General features: G+C 41.9%; 1 protein-coding gene across 1 annotated transcript in view; it reads left to right on the plus strand.

The window, feature by feature from the left end:
• The window catches only part of LOC134441441 (DNA nucleotidylexotransferase-like), a 202133-nt gene that overhangs the window by 36805 nt on the left and 147828 nt on the right, over window positions 1–17500 (plus strand). The window contains exon 4 of the mRNA XM_063191754.1: window positions 14919–15089. Coding sequence (XP_063047824.1) covers window positions 14919–15089 — 171 coding nt within the window. The remainder of the gene's footprint in view (window positions 1–14918; window positions 15090–17500) is intronic.

Genomic DNA, 17500 nt, shown 5'->3' on the forward strand with positions numbered 1-17500 from the left:
TAATGTGCTTAAGTGTGGTACTGTTAAATATACTTTTAGTATATTCAATTTTAAGTCTATTTTAAGTACATTTGTATTTTAAAAGTAATGTGTTAAAGTGTAGTATTATAAAATACACTATTAGTGTATTGTATTTAAATGTATTGTAAATACATTTGTATTTTTAAAGTAATGTGCTAAAGTGTGGTATTGTTAAATATACTATTAGTATATTCTATTTAAAGTCTATTTTAAGTACATTTGTATTTTAAAAGTAATGTGCTAAAGTGTTTTATTAAAAAATACACTATTAGTGTATTGTATTTAAATGTATTGTAAATACATTTGTATTTTTAAAGTAATGTGCTTAAGTGTGGTATTGTTAAATATACTATTAGTATATTCTATTTTAAGTACATTTATATTTTAAAAGTAATGTGTTAAAGTGTAGTGTTATAAAATACACTATTAGTGTATTGTATTTAAATGTATTTTAAGTACATTTGTATTTTTAAAGTAATGTGCTAAAGATTGTTTTTAGAAAATACACTATTAGTGTTGTGTATTTAAATGTATTGTAACTATATTTACAAAATAAATAAACTAATTACTGGCCAAAGTACAGCCATTTTCCTAGCAAAAAATGTCTACAGTGAGTCCAATATGTATTTGATCCCTTTCTGATTTTGCCGGTTTGCCCACTAATAAAGACATGATCAGTCTATACATTTATGATAATATGTATTCAAACATGGAGAGACAGAATATCAAAAAGAAATTCCAGAAAATAACTTAAAATAATATATTTTAATTTATTTGTATTTAATTTAGGCAAATAAGTATTTGACCCCTCTAGCTAAAGAAGACAACGTGCTTTGTGGCAAAGCCCTAGCTGTCTATCACTAAGGTCAGATGCTTCTTTTAGTTGATGACAATGTTTTTGCATATAGTAGAAAAGATTTTTGCCCATTTTCTTTGCAGATTATCTCTAAAACATTAATAGTTTGTGGCTGTAGCTTGTCAAATGGGAGGTTCAGTTCTCTCCATAGAATTACTATAGGGTTAATATTTGGAGACTGTAGGCCACTCCACGACTTTAATATGCTTCTTATTGAGCCACTCCTTCGTTGCTTTGACTGTATGTTATGTATTATTGTCATGTTGGGAGATCCAAAAATGGCCCACCCTTCAGTAGTGGTGGAGGGAAGGACGTTTGCACTCAGGATTGCACATTACATCTCTCCCTCCATCCATTCATTGACGATGTGAAGTTGTCCTGTGCCTTGGCCAGACAAACACCCTCAAACCATAATGATACCACTTTCATGCATGATGGTGAGGAGGGTGTTCTTGGGATCATAGACAGCAGTACTCTTTCTCAAAACACATTGAATTGTGTTAATGCCAAACAGCTTGATTTTGGTTTCATCTGACTACAGCACCTCCTTATCATATCCTAAACCAGTCTGATATCCATTGGCAAACCTCAGGTGGGACTGCACAGGTTCCTTCTGAAGTAGAGGTACGTGTGCACTACAGGATTTTAAACCTCTGTGGCATAAAGTGCTACCAGTAGTTTTCTCAGTGATTTTGGTCCCACTAGCTTTGATATCATTGCCTAGTTCATCCTGTACAGGTCTAGGGTGCTTTCTTTCTGTTCTCATGATTATCAAATCCCTACAAAAGGTCAAATCTTGTATGGAGCCCCAGACAGGCTGATGGATAGTAATTTTGTATTCCTCACATTTTGGAAGAAATGCATCAACAACTGGGTCATTAATACCCAGTCTCTTTCTTGTGGCTTTGCAGCCCATTTAATCTTTGTTCAGGTCTAAAATCTTGTCCCTGATATCATTTGACCGCTCTTTGGTCTTTCCCATGCTGGTGAGGTTGGAGTGTGACTGATTCACTCATACTATGGACTGATTCTGCTGATTCAATGTGTCTTTTATGCATGTTAGTATGTACATGTGTCTTTAATTCAGATGACAAGTTGATCGGAAGTGCCCATCTGGTCTGTGGGCCCGGAACTGTAATCAGTTGGCAGGGGATCAAATACTTATTTTGCTCGATATAATGGAAATAAATTAATATATATTCTCTTAAGTTAATTTCTAGATTTTCTTTTTGATATTCTGTCTCTCCATATTAGAATACATATTATCATAACATTTATTGACTGATCATGTCATTGTTAGTAGGCAAACCAACAAAATCAGCAAGGGATCAAATACTTATTGGACTCACTGTATATCTGGAACATGAACAATTTATGATGATGATGAATGACTCCCCTTTTTCCAGCATGAATTTTGGAAATAAACTACAAAAAATCATACACAGTACACCATTATAGTAATGTATGGTATTAGAAAATGTACTGCTAGTTTAATGTATTAAACTTTGTTCTTAAAAAATGTACTCAAACATAGTGTTAGAAAATATACATTATCAGTTATATATACCTAAACTTTATTTTACGACCTTTACAAATATGCATATTTTTTTGCATACTTACTATATTGCCTTTTTGACACTAATATTAATTGTCTTTAATGAAATGTACTCACTTATAAAGATTTTATGTTATTTTTCTTGTTGTCTTGAACCACTTCAAGTGTATTTTAAGTGTATTTGTATTTTTAAAGTAATGTGCTTAAGTGTTGTATTTGAAAACATACTGTTAGTGTAGTATATTTTAAGTGTATTTTAAGTGTATTTGTATTTTAAAAGTAATGTGCTAAAGTTTGGTATTAGAAAGAATATTTGAAACGTACTTAAAGTTAAGTATGATTTTAGTATATTAAGTACACTTGTACAAAGTTTGATTTTTAGTACCAAAAAGTCAACTTAAAATGTGTTAAAGCTCTACTTAATTATATTTCAAGTGTATTTAAGTATACTATAAGTTGTCCCAAAATAACATTCTTTAAATACACACTTTTGAAGTATATTTTAAATACAAAAATACATACTTATTAAGTATATTAAGTACACTTTTTTCACCTGGGTACTTTTTTAAACCATCATTTTAGTGTATTTTAACCTAGGCTTATTTATTCATTATGCTTTGTAACATTAAATAACCTTCCACCTTCCATTTTGTTAATGTATTTTCATGGTAAAAACACCATATTGAAGAGCACAAACAGATCTTAAAAAGGCATGTAAGGCCTTACCTATTAAACTTTTAAGCACAATACTGAAGTCTGTACTTAAGTTGTGTTATTAGTGTATTAAGTGCACTTTAAGTGTACTTTTTGGTGCACAAATTAAACATGTAAAAGTGTCTTTAATTCGATAAAAGCATACCACCACCAATGATTTCTAAGTATTATAATTAAGTATATAAAAGTATACTTAAAGTGTACTACTCAAGACTATTACTTCAAGAACGTAATTGTGCCTGTCAAAGAACAGGTAGTTGTGGTCTAGTGGTTAGAGTGCAGGTCTGTGGTTCAGTGAATTGTGGGATCGAATCCTGGTTGAGGCAGTGGTTGTTGTCTGAAGTGAAGGTGAAAGGAAGGTTCATGTGAATGGCTGATGGTTGTGAACAAGACAATGTACAATGGAAATGAGTAACTGGGGATTACATTAATGTTTTTTTCATATACTTTTGAAATATATTTAAAGTGTACTTAAAATAAATATATTTGAAATGTGCTTAAAGTAAAATCTACTTGTAGTATACTTAAAATACATTCAGAGTCAATACACTTAAAATGTACTTAAAGCGATTTTTGTGAATATATTTGAAATGTACTTAAAGTAAGTATGTTTTTAGTATATTAAGTACACTTGTACAAAGTTTGATTTTAGTACAAAAAAGTCAACTTAAAATGTGATTAAGCTCTACTTAATTATATTTCAAGTGTATTTAAGTATACTATAAGTTGTCCCAAAATAACACAACTTAAGTATGTACTTCTGCAGTATACTATAAAGTACTTTCTCATGACGTTAAAATAGATTTCTAATGTACTTAAAATGCACTTATCCACATGCTAAAGTTCACATTAAACACATTTTAAAGTGATTTGGTTAGTATACTTATAATGTACTTAAAATTAAGTATGTTTTTAGTATACTAAGTACACTTGTACAAAGTTTGATTTTAGTACAAAAAAGTCAACTTAAAATGTGATTAAGCTCTACTTAATTATATTTCAAGTGTATTTAAGTATACTATAAGTTGTCCCAAAATAACACAACTTAAGTATGTACTTCTGCAGTATACTATAAAGTACTTTCTCATGACGTTAAAATAGATTTCTAATGTATTTAAAATGCACTTATCCGCATGCTAAAGTAAACATTAAACACATTTTAAAGTGACTTGGTTAGTATACTTATAATGTACTTAAAGTTAAATATATTTTTAGTATATTAAGTACACTTATACAAAGTTTAATTTTAGTACAAAAAAGTCAACTTAAAATGTGTTTAAGCTCTACTTAATTATATTTCAAGTACATTTAAGTATACTATAAGTTGTCCCAAAATAACATTCTTTAAATACACACTTTTGAAGTACACTTTAAATACAATAAAACGTACTTATTAAGTATATATTAAGTACACTTTTTTTTTACTTGGGCACCCATTCAACTTCACACACGCACACACGCACGCATGCACACACGCACGCACGCACGCACGCACAAACACAGACACACACACACACACACACAGCAGCTCCTTTTCCCGAGCCATGTTAGTGACTGCTGTCAATCACCCATCTCCCAGGGCTCACACGCGTTATTGATTCATTCATTCTCCGGCCCGTTTCCAGACTCATCGCCCCCCATACACCAGCCCCCTTGTTCTCCTCCCTGATAACCCCCACCCAAATCCCTCCACTCCACACCCCAAACACCCCCCCCACCCCCCTTCTCTCCCGTCTCTCCTGTTCTTTCATCCTCTCAACTATTCCACTTCTGTCCATCGTTCCTTCCACCCAGCCAAGTGCTCTTCTTTTTATTCGTATTACACAGTGTGTTTGATTTGCTCTATCCCAGAGAGAGCTATCCAACTCACACTACCCCACCCCAAATCCTTCCATCCTCCCCTTTCTCTCCATCTCTTCTGACCTCTCGTCCTCTACTCTACTACTCCACTTCTCTCTGTTGGTCTGTCTGTCTGTCCATCTGACGGAAGATACCGCAAACTCTTGTCCAATGCTGAATTTATTTAAACGAAGAGACTGGAAGAAAAAAATAAAAATAAAATGTTTGATTCGCTCCATCCCAGCGAGACCTACCATGCCCACCACCTCTTCCTCCTCTTCCTTTTCATCATCTTCTTCCTCCTTCTCCTTCTTTTCCTTCGCCTCCACCTCCCCTCCGCCTCATCCTTTCCTTCCTCCTCCTCTTTCATTTCTAGACAGCTTTGTATCCTTCCATCATCGACTCGTCATGTCTGACAGTTCCTCTGTGGTTAGCCTACATATTGATGTGTGTCACAGTTGGGATTGATTGACAGGTTGCATTAGCGGCCCTGCCTGACACCAGATGAGCTGCTGCTGCTGCGTGTGTGTGTGTGTGTGTGCGTTTTCTCTCCCTTCCTCCCCCTCTTCTTTGCTCTCCCCCTCTACTTTGCTCCTCTTTTTCCTTCATTCCCCTTTCTCCTTCTCTCCCATGCTCACTTTCCCCCTTAAATTCTTCTTTCCCTCGACTCCTTTTTTCCCTTGCTACCCTTTCTCTCCCACTTCCTTCTCTTCCTCACTCTCCTCTTACCCTCTCTCTTTCCCTTTCTCCCTCACTTCATCCTCTCTCGCCTCTTTCCCTCGCTCTCCTTTTACTCTCTCTCTCCTTCCTCCCTCCCTTTCTTTACTCCCTCCCTTCCTTTTCTCCCTGCCCTGTTTGTTGGGGCTCGGGGGAGGTCTCAGAGGCCCCTGGATGGGGCTTATGCCTGCTTGACTGATCAGTTTCTATGTTCAATCGATCGTCACAATCCTAGGATGTGTGTTGTGCTGTGTTGTGTTGTGTTGTGTTGTGTTGTGTTGTGTTGTGTTGTGTTGTGTTGTGTTGTGTTGTGTTGTGTTGTGTTGCGTGCGTGCGTGCGTGCGTGCGTGCGTGCGTGCGTGCGTGCGTGCGTGCGTGCGTGCGTGTGTCTATTTGTGTGTGCGCACGTGCACGTGTGCATGTGTGCATGTGTTTGTGTTGTCAGCATGCTGCTCATACATAGCTAATAAGTGCTTGTGTCCCCTGACGAACAAAAAAAATAATGTTTTCTGGCTTTCCCTTTAGCTTTACCGCCTTTTTGCCCACCACTCTTTTGATCGGCCAATGGCAATAAACACAAAAATAACAATAAAAACAAGGAAATAAATTAGGTAGCAATAATTGTTTGCTTCACTGACTCATTTTAAGGAGGCACATGGGATTGGTGAGAAACTCCAAATGCTGTTTATGTGACTTAGAAAAGTTTCTGTCAACTTGTTGTGACACCTCTCAGGACTTAATTCCTTGGCTTGTTTTGACCTGTGAGTGACAGCCAGTGTTAACTCTCTCTGTGTCTGCGGAAGCTGAAGGATTTGGGGGGCTTTAAAATGACAAGTGAGGCACAGATTTCCTCCAGTCAGTTCAATGTGAAAGTGAAAGCACATCTGGGAGACTCCCATTGCACAGAACTCCACAGCACACAGTGCTCACTGCTGCACACAACGAAATTGCATTTATGCCTCACTTTTGCACAATAGTGCCCCCTTTGGGATAGAAGTCTGATGCCCTAACCACTTGCCTATGACTGCCCAATGTACCAATATAGTCCGGTCTTGTCAGTTGTGTGCCTAGAGTCTCATCATTGCTGATACTGTACAGTGCCACCACCTATTACCACCTAAGTGCAAGAATATTGAGACTGTATGTGTATTTACATCATGTTGCATCTGTGCCTTGTTCATAAACACTTTTCCCAATTCCCCCTAATCATGAAATTGAATTATTTGATTAAGATATTGTAAACACAAGACAGTTGTTGATAGAATGTTCTTAACACCCACACTGGTTTGTGAGTGAGATGTTATTCTGCCGAGAAAATTGTAACATGTACTTTCAAAATAAAGGGGCTGGTGATGGAAGTTGGATGAAAGTTCATTCTTTTTTATTTTGTTCAGGTTTAAAGTTGAACATTCTCAAGACATTTACCCCATAACTTTTCTGATGGATGAAATAAGCATTCTCTTTGAAACAAGACGCTTTCATCAGCCAAAATGAGGGATTTTCTTCGACAGCCAGTTACGCAGTTACAGTGCTGTTTTTCTCTCTCTGTGTACTGTATCTCTTGTTTTCTCCCTCTCAGTCTCTATGTATGCCTGTTTTTCTCTTTCTCTCTCACACGCTCTCGCTCTCTATGTCTTTCTCTCGCAGTCTCTCTTCTCCCCTCTCGCTATCATCTCTATCCCTCACACCTTTCATCTCTCTCTCTCTCTCTCTCTCTCTCTCTCTCTCTCTCTCTCTCTCTCTCCATCTCTCTCTCTCTCTCTCTCTCTCTCTCTCTCTCTCTCTCTCTCTCTCTCTCTCTCTCTCTCTCTCCATCTCATCTCCCTGTCTACTTCTGATTGGGATTCCGCCACGAGAGCAGCATCAGTAGCAGCAGCAGCAGCAGCAACAGTAGGTCGGTGTGGGTGAATCATTATCTTCCAGATGTGACGGCTGCCTTGATCTTGGTGTGGGTGAGCAGATGGTTTAGGAGTATTCAGCTTTCTGTTTAATCCAGCCTGCATATCACACAGCCTGCGTAGTACACTGCCTTGTGTATCGGACACAGCCGGCCCTCCCAGCGCTGCAGGATACTGGCCTCTCAACCTAACCATTAAACAGCTGATTCCATTCATTAGCCACCACTGGGGATCGAAGCGGGAGATTGTGTGTGTGTGTGTGTGTGTGTGTGTGTGTGTGTGTGTGTGTGTGTGTGTGTGTGTGTGTGTGTGTGTGTGTGTGTGTGTGTGTGTGTGTGTGTGTGTGTGTGTGTGTGCGTGTGTGCGTGCATGCGTGCGTGTGTGTGTGTGTACATGCATCTTCACATGAATCTTTTAATGGATATGGAAGGAGTGGTCCTTTGATAGTGCACAGCATGTAGTTTTGTGTCTTCAAAGAGTTCTTCTTGGTGTGTCATACAGTGTTTCTTTGAGAATTGTGTGTGAGAAGTGTATGTGTCGGATGCCAACTAGCACAGTGCGTGTGTAAACCTCCCATCTGAAGCCTCATACATAAGCAGTAGTGCTGCGTTAATGGCCTAGACCTTTAGATCTGTGGTATTGTACCTGTGCTCCTATATTCTGAACTTTTGCTATGATTGGGTCACTAGCCTGGGAAATCCTTTATGTGTTTTGTTGATGTACCGCCGTCTTCTCCCTCTTTCTTCCCTACAAACTCTACTACAGATCACTGGCTGCAGGCCCCACTGACTCTTATTGGATCTCTTCCTTAGCACAGTTCCCCAGGTGGTGTGATCTCTTTCCTGAGTCCAAATGACTAAGCTGTGGGCCAAGAGGGACGAGATTAGCTGTACAAAGGTGCTGTTTAGTGGCGTAGTCTCAGATGGGATGGGGGGACGCAGATGGGGTCCCCGGTGGGCCTATTCACTATTTGCTGAAAATACACAACTACATCATAACAACATTGCTATGACAGTACGGAGAGCCTTAAGTAACAGATTAAGACATAGCCATTACAATTTTGGAGACAGTAAGGTCATTACATAGGCTTTTGCGCGAAGGAGTAAATGTGGTGTTTGTCCAAACAGGCAGTGTTGCTTACATGTGCGTTGGTAACGAATGCTATAGCAGAACTAGTCGTTGGAGGTCAGTAAACCTCCATGCCTACGCGAAAAGGGGTCCATTACAACCAAAGAGCATCTTCTCTCGATGCCTCGATGTCTCCCTCTCTGGATAGAGAGCTTCCAACTTACGGTAGATATAAATACATTGGGAAGGCAGCTTATGTAAGTCGTTGCTTGCTGTATGTTAAGTTTTTGATATGTAGCATGTCATATTAACATGTAGCCTTTTAACATGTACTGTACATATAGCTTATGTAGGCTAGTAGTCTACGACTGACAGATAACTGTTAAGTGGTAAAATCAGCTAATGATAATTTGAGACTGAGCCACTCATCACAAGCCTTCACTCAAAGACAAAATTCTAATATGGCAACACATTTTATTAGAAAATAAAGCTTTTGAATCTTGAATCTATAGAGCAGTATGAGGTCTGAAGTCATGACTTATTTCTTCACTGCTGGTAAAGACTTCCTACACACACACACACACACACACACACACACACACACACACACACACACACACACACACACACACACACACACACACACACACACACACACACACACACACACACACACACACACACACACACACACACACACACACACACACACACACACACAGTGTGGATCCTTGCATCTTTCCTGAGACAGAGGTGGTAACATCATGTAAAAGTGTCAATTAGTCCCAACAGACCTATAACAGACTAAGTAAGAAGTCTTGAATAATCCAAGTTCTCTTTCACTGAGATGTCAGTAGGCCTAGTGTTAGTAAGGAAAGTTTGGGGAAAGTTCTTCTTGACATTTTTGCAGAGTTTGTTTGTCTGTGGCAGAGCCGTTTTGCAAACTGCAGACATTCAGCTAAGACGATAGAATGAGACCCGGATCAGTCCAACTCAAGAAAACCAGAGACGGCAAAATGGCATTTGTGTTAATTTATGAATTGCACGAATACACAAGGTTGTCTTTATACTTGTGTGTATACTGTGTGAACAATCAATTATGCAATGGTTCATAAACGCATGATCAGTCATTTAGAATAAAAGTCTGAATGCATCGCCAGTGCACAAGAAACTAGGGTACATTACACAAAGGTATTTATAATGAATCTAGTACACTTGCATACTCATACATTACATGAGAAAAAATCTTGCAACTCTGCAGCTGGGCCCATCAATGGGCCTATTTACTCTGCTGACAGCACTCAACTACATCATAAAAATGTTGATATGACACATGTGTGAGTGTTACAGAAAAAAAAAAAGATTAAGGCTTGGTCATGACCAACATGGTAACACACTTTGAAAAAGGGTTCTACATGAAGGAGTTAATTACTGTTATTATATGGTTGTGACGTCATCTGTCGAATGCTCCATTCATTTCAACGGGGCTCCCCAACGTTCGGACGTCTGTTATTTTTCGATAACGGACGGGTTGGTCTATAACAGACCGCTGTCAATGGCAACAAGACTTTTCACTGCTAAAGCGACTTTTCAACAAGACTCTAATCAGCTGCTGTGATAGACAGCACCCGTTGTCCTGGCTACCGCTGTCAATGGTAACAAGACGTTCACTGCTAAAGCCACTGGCTTGTATACAAGTCAGTGGCTAAAGCGAATGTTTCATATCACTCCGCAGGGGGTCCGGTCTTTTGTCACTCTAATCAGCTGCTGTTATAGACAACACCTGTTGTCCTGGCTAGCCTACCTAGCTGTTGCCTAGCGGTGTTCCACAACGGCACTGTTTTGTTTTGCGCAGCAACAATCTTAACATTAAATAGGTCTAAAGAAATGTCCCCGCATGTGTGAATCATTTAAGTATATCCATATAATAAGCGGGTTAACTTTCGGCGAGTCGGTCGCTTTGTGGAATAGCAGCACTTCAGAGAGAACAAGACCCCTCCGCTCCGCGTCGGGGTCTAAAGATTCTCTCTGTCGTGCTGCTATTCCACGGTAGCGACCTTCTCGCCGAACGTTAACCCTTACTTAATGGAGAAACACTCTTGTATTTCCACAGACATAACACAGACACACTTTCAGCTATTCAATGTTTCACCTTTTCCCCTCTTCCAACAATGATGTAGGCCTACTTCGAAATGATGTAATGAGTTTCTGTGTGCTTCTGTGTGCTGCAGTGTTAGCTATTGATGCATTAGAACAGAACACCAAAACATCTACTGTGGGGGTTCTCTGGAGCTGTGGATCTTTTTCTGAGAAAAGCGAAGATGTGCTGACTATAGAAGCATGCTGACATGATGGTAGCCTATAGTATTATATACTGTATCTGTGTGCACGTCGTTGTGTAGACAAGGTCATGAATGTGGGCGCGGCTGGTACGTATATCTGGTGGCCATCTGGTTGAGTGGAAAATGTATGTCTCGCTATGTTGATGCACCCTCTTTAAAAACATGAATTATTCATGTGAGCAGAAAATAACAATAACACCCGTCCTCTCTCCCTCTCCCTCTCTATGCTATACAGTCATAACCATATATATTCCCCAGGATAAGAGGCTCGCCAAACCCATCCATGTGTGATTCTTGTGACATGCATGCACAGACTGCAGACTACCATTAGAACATGATATATGCATGCGGCATGCGGGACATGGACATGTCCATACTGGCAGACAAATGCACATGCACGCACACACACACGGACGCACGCACTCGCACACACGCACGCACGCACGCACGCACGCACTCACGCACGCACGCACACACACAAGCCGCCCTTACACATGGCAAAAGTACACAGTAATTTCCCTGTGTTTCTCCATCCCATTGCCACCAAGAGGAACTCTATAGTGCCCAAGGGTGTGTGTGTGTGTGTGCGCGTGTGTGTGTGTGTGTGTGTGTGTGTGTGTGTGTGTGTGTGTGTGTGTGTGTGTGTGTGTGTGTGTGTGTGTGTGTGTGTGTGTGTGTGTGTGTGTGTGTGTGTGTGTGCATGCATGATGTACAAGTGAGTATGTGTGTGTGTGTGTGTGTGTGTGTGCGTGTGCGTGTGTGTGTCTGTGTGTCTGTGTGCGTGTGCGTGTGCGTGTGCGTGTGTGTGTGTGTGTGTGTGTGTGTGTGTGTGTGTGTGTGTGTGTGTGTGTGTGTGTGTGTGTGTGTGTGTGTGTGTGCGTACATGCTTGTGCGTGCCTGTGCGTGCCTTCGCGTGTGAGTATGTGCTGGTGGGTGGTGGGTGGTGGTGGTAGAAAATAACAGGTTCTCCTCCTCTGCTGACAAACACTGTCAATGCACGGTCACACGGAACAGACCAGAGCACTCAAGCCTGGCGTTCTACTGAGGGAGGAGGGGGAACGGGGGAGTAAGGTGTTGGGAGGAGGAGAGGAGGAGAACAGGATTGGGAGTAGTGGAGTGGAAAGTGAGAAGGAGAATGGCAAAGTCGCAAAGGGGAGGGAGAGAGGAATGGAGGAGTGGAGTGGAGGGGAGGAAAGTGGTTTGTCAAAATAGGAGGAGCAGAGAGCATGGAGGAGAAGAGAGGTGAGGTGTGAAAGAGTAGAGGAAGAGGAGAGAGGAGAGGAGAGATGAAGGGGAGAAGGGGGGAGGGGGAGAGGAGGAAAGTGTGGTGTGAACAACATGGAGGGAAGAGGAGGGGAGAGATGAAGGGTAGAGGTGTGGGAGAGGAGGTGAGAGGTGGAGGAGAGGAGGAAGAGAGGAGATGAAAATAGGAGGAGGAGAGAAGGTGAGGAGAGGAGGAGTGGAGAGATGGAGAAGAGGAAAGTGTGGTGTGAATATAAAGGAGGGAAGAGGTGGAGGAGAGAATGAGAAGAGTGTTGGGGGAGAGAAGGGAGTGGGTGGAGGACAGGAGGAGGGGAGGGGAGGGGAGTGGTGGAGGAGGTGAGAGGAGGGGAGTGGTGGAGGAGGGGAGAGGCAGGGGAGAGGAAGTGTGTCTGGTGGTGTGCTCTGATTCCTGTCTCTGTGCAATTACGGGTCACTGGAGATGAAGCATAAGCATGCACCTGACATGCCTCCCTCTCTCTTCCTTCTCTCTCTCTCTCTCTCTCTCTCTCTCTCTCTCTCTCTCTCTCTCTCTCTCTGCCTTCACCTCACACAAGCATGGACTCACATTCTCACTTTGTATGATTTTCAATCCATGGTAAATTTCTCCATCTTGCTCAACAACCACTTCTCTGTCCCCTCCACACCCTGACCACCTCAACCCCGCAACTCCCATCCTCTTCTCTCTCATCCCTCCCATCCTTCCATCCTCCTTCTCTTCCACATTCCTTCTTTCATCTCTCCCTCGCTTCCTCTCTCAACAACCACTTCTCTATGCCTTCAACACTTCTGCACACAGATGTACAGTTATCATCTCTTTGGTAAAGCACATTTTTGTAACTTTGGCTGCTTTTGGAGAACTGTTCACACAGATGCACACACCTATATCCAAATTCGCCAAGCCAATAATACCACAACAACCGATCCGCATTCAGCTTGTCATTTAACACTCAATTCGCAAAATGTAACAAAAGCAATCCATTGCACAAAACATTGTACATAATCGTGAACACAACTCACTGCTTTACACACACAAATGATGAACTGATGAGCCTTAGACTTCTATAACCTCCATGAAATGGCATGCTTCTTGAATGGAGAAACCAAGAGGCAAAGTGTGTTTCTCAGTTTTACTGGACTGCAATGTGTGCTAGTCAGTGTTGGGAGTAACGAGTTACAAAAGTAACTAATTACTGTAATGCATTACCTTTTTGAGTAACGCAGTAATGTAACTGATTACAGGGGGAAAAATCGGTAATATGTCCTCGTTACAATGCAAGTAACTTGCACATTACAATGCATTTTTTTCACCTAAATTTTGTGTGGGTATTTTGTTTTCTTTATACAATGTTCGCGGATCACCGCGAGATCAGCTATCTGATAGCCTACGTCCGCGCAGAGATTTTAAAGTTCCACGCAGAACATTGCTTCCTCTTTCACGCTTCGTCTCTCGAAATGGCAGGCTGGCAAAGGATGATCGATCCAGAAGATCCAGCTTGCTCGTTTTCAAGATGGGTATATGCCCACTACTTTGACTTCATTGAAAATAAGGACGCCAAGAACATAAATGCACACTGTACTTGAAACCCAAACCGCTTTCCACGTCGAAAAACAGTAGCCTACAAACAATTTGACGATTTGAAGAGGTGCCATAGCACCAACAAATTAGTCAGGAAAGGATCCCATTCGCACGAGACAGGGACACGGCAGGGTATCCGACGGGGGGGATGAGTAGGCCAAACGTTGCACCCCCCTCACTTTTGTTCAACTAAACATCACTAAAATTGAAATAATCGCCTATAATTTCGTTCATTGATAAGACATTTCCCCCAGTGTGTATATAATTAATATTCGAAATGGGCCTACTGTAGCAATGCATCTGCTCTTTTATCAATAATAATTTTCAAACTCTTAGTGCAGTGAGGTGGCTTTATGTTTCAGCCAAGTGCAAAGGTGTGCAAAAGTGTGCTGCATGCGTGCTGCATGCGTCCGTAATAGATTTTTTTTTTTAAATGGCGCTGGTGTGCATGGTAAGGTGTGGTAAGAAGAGAAAGGATTAATCATTGTATTGGTGAATCAATGTTTAGTATGTGGGTAAAACGCAATTCCTGAAAATGTTGGTTTTCAGTCTGCAGGCTTCCAAAACGACTTGTGGATGACAGGTGAAAGTCCTGCCACCTCATAGATTTGCACTGTAGATTGCCAAATCCTTATTTCCAGTCATTTTGGATAAAGTAACTAAAAGTAATGCAAAAGTAGTGTAATGCCTTACTTTTAAAAAAAAGTAATGTTGTAATGTAAGGCATTACTTTTAAATGTCAGTAACATGTAATAAGTAGTGCATTACAGTTTTTGAGTAACTTTCCCAACAGTGGTGCTAGTGATGGGATGGGTGTGTTAACAATTTGGTACAAATGATGGATTTATGTGAAGAATTCTGTGAAGACAGCTTAATTAACAAAAAGTTGGGTTTTAGCGAACGGAAAAAAAGGTACCATCATAAGTAAGAAAAATGTGAAAAGCGTGAGAAAAAAAAAGATTATAATTATCATCCTTCCTCTCTCACTCCTCCCCACCCTCCATCTCTCTCTCTATCCCTTTCCCCCCTCTCCCCCCTCCCCCACTTGTCTTTCGCTCTTCTTCCGCAGGATGCTTTTGAGGTGCTGGCAGAGCACTCAGACTTCAGTGGCAGCAGTGGTCCAGCGTTGGCCTTCAAGCGGGCCGCCTCGGTGCTGCGGAGCCTGTCCAGCGCTCTGCACTGCCTGGGGGACACGCGGGACCTGCCCTGCCTGGGGGAGCAGAGCAGAGCCGTCATGGAGGTACACGCATGCATGCACGCACGCGCACACACACCACACACACCTGCACATGTGCACGGACGCACGGACGCACAGACGCACATGCACACGCGCACACACACAGACACACACAGACACACACACACACACACACACACACACACACACACACACACACACACACACACACACACACACACACACACACACACACACACACACACACACACACACACACACACACACACACACACACACACACACACACACGCACAGAGCAGGGTCAATGATGAAGGTGTAGGGCTCCCGGTGGACATATGCACACACATACACAGACACTCTATCTCTCTTTCTCTCTTTCTCTCTGTCTGTCTGTCTGTCTGTCTGTCTGTCTGTCTGTCTGTCTGTCTGTCTGTCTCTCGTTTATTCTTTCTCATGCTCCCCAACAAAAACAAAAACATTTCTATCATTCTGGGAAACAGCAACTTTTCTATCATGCTGAGAATTGTGGCTCAGGACGCAGCACTGAATCCTGACCCTTTGGCCATGGAATGATCAAAGAAAGACAGAATAAAGAGAGGGAAGGGTGAGAATGAGAGAGAAATGGAGAAAAGAAAGAAAGATAGTTGAAGATAGTGTCTATACTTTTAGATTTCTGCACATGACAACGAGGAAAATTGGAAAGAAACGGCAGTTTAATGGCGGTTGTGTGTATGCAACAGTATGTCCTTGTCTGGTGTGTGTATGTGTGTGTGTGAGTGCGCACGTGCGCGCGTGTGTGTGCGTTTTAAAGTAGAAAAATTATGTAGCTAAATTGACTGTAATAGAGCTCATGTCTAGACGAAAGGGAGAGGGAGAGAGAGAGAGAGACAGAGAGAGACAGAGAGAGGGAGCGAGAGAGAGAGAGAGAGAGAGAGAGAGAGAGAGAGAGAGAGAGAGAGAGAGAGAGAGAGAGAGAGAGAGAGAGAGAGAGAGCATTAGATGGAGATGGAGATAGAAGGATAGGAAGATGAAAAATGTATACAGAGGGAGAGATAATTTAGTGAGTGAGAAAACTCACACGGCAACTCAATCATGCAAATGAGAGAGCCTTAAACACAGACGCCGGGGATCAAGACAAGCGAGGAGGTGTGGGTTCTTATGCACGGAGGCCATAAAATGATTTATGCCATATGATGATTGTGCCTTTAACGCCGGCGCCGGCTGAAAGATCACTGAAGTGATGCACTGACGGAAATGAAAAGAGAAAAGCTAACGTGAATTTCTGATGAGTCGTGAAAAAAAAGAAAGTGACAAAGCACTGCAATGCAAAAGCAAAGACAAGTTAGAGAACAAGTGGAGAAGAAAGGATGTGTAAGGCATGAGACGGATATCTTGGATGGATGGATGGATGGATGGATGGATGGATGGATGGATGGATGGATGGATGGATGGATGGATGGATGGATGGATGGATGGATGGATGGATGGATGGATGGATGGATGGATGGATGGATGGATGATCCATATACTGATAAGGGAACAGGGTGAAGGGCATGAACAGGGACAAGGTGGAGACTGGCCCTGGAAGATAAATGGAGTGTCTGGGTGGATAAATAAATGGATGGATGAATAGATGAATGATGGATGAGTGGAGTGGATAGATGGACTCATGGATGACAGGAATAATTACCAATGAGTACTGTAAAAGGAAGTGATTGCATGCAGTGGGCAATAGAGCCAAAAGACAGACAGTCAGTCTGTGTGGATGGATGGATGGATGGATGGATGGATGGATGGATGGATGGATGGATGGATGGATGGATGGATGGATGGATGGATGGATGGATGGATGGATGGATGGATGGATGAGTGGATGCATGGTTGAATATGTGGATGAATAGATGAGAAGGGATGAACCCTAACCCTAACCCTAGTCCGTGAGAAAGGAGTGGCAGTCTCTGAGGCCAGTGAGATGAAGAGTGGACAGAGGGTGACAGTGTCTCTTTCGGGATGAATGCATGAATATAAAAGATGGATGGCATAGGACTACATCGGACCCGTCTGCCTTGCTATGCCGACGCCGAAGAATTAGGAAAAGGGGCAAACGAGGTGGCGTCGAGACACGGCTTGCAGCCAACCCAACTCGTCCAGCAATACCATCAATTCTCTTGGCAAACGTCAGATCTCTGGACAATAAGATGGATGACATACGGCTACTAAGATCAGCGAACAAAACCGTGAGGAACTGCTGCGTTACGGTGTTTACCGAATCATGGCTGAACGACGGCATACCCGATTCGGCTTTACATCTGGAACAACTAACGTGCCACCGAGCGGACAGAGCCCTTGCAGAGAAAAAACGAGGAGGAGGAATATGTGTCTACACACATGATGCTTGGTGCAATAATGCTACGGTAGTACAGAGGCACTGCTCTCCACGAGTGGAGTTC

Source organism: Engraulis encrasicolus, chromosome 24, assembly GCF_034702125.1.
Source record: "Engraulis encrasicolus isolate BLACKSEA-1 chromosome 24, IST_EnEncr_1.0, whole genome shotgun sequence".
In the NCBI taxonomy this organism is placed as follows: domain Eukaryota; kingdom Metazoa; phylum Chordata; class Actinopteri; order Clupeiformes; family Engraulidae; genus Engraulis; species Engraulis encrasicolus.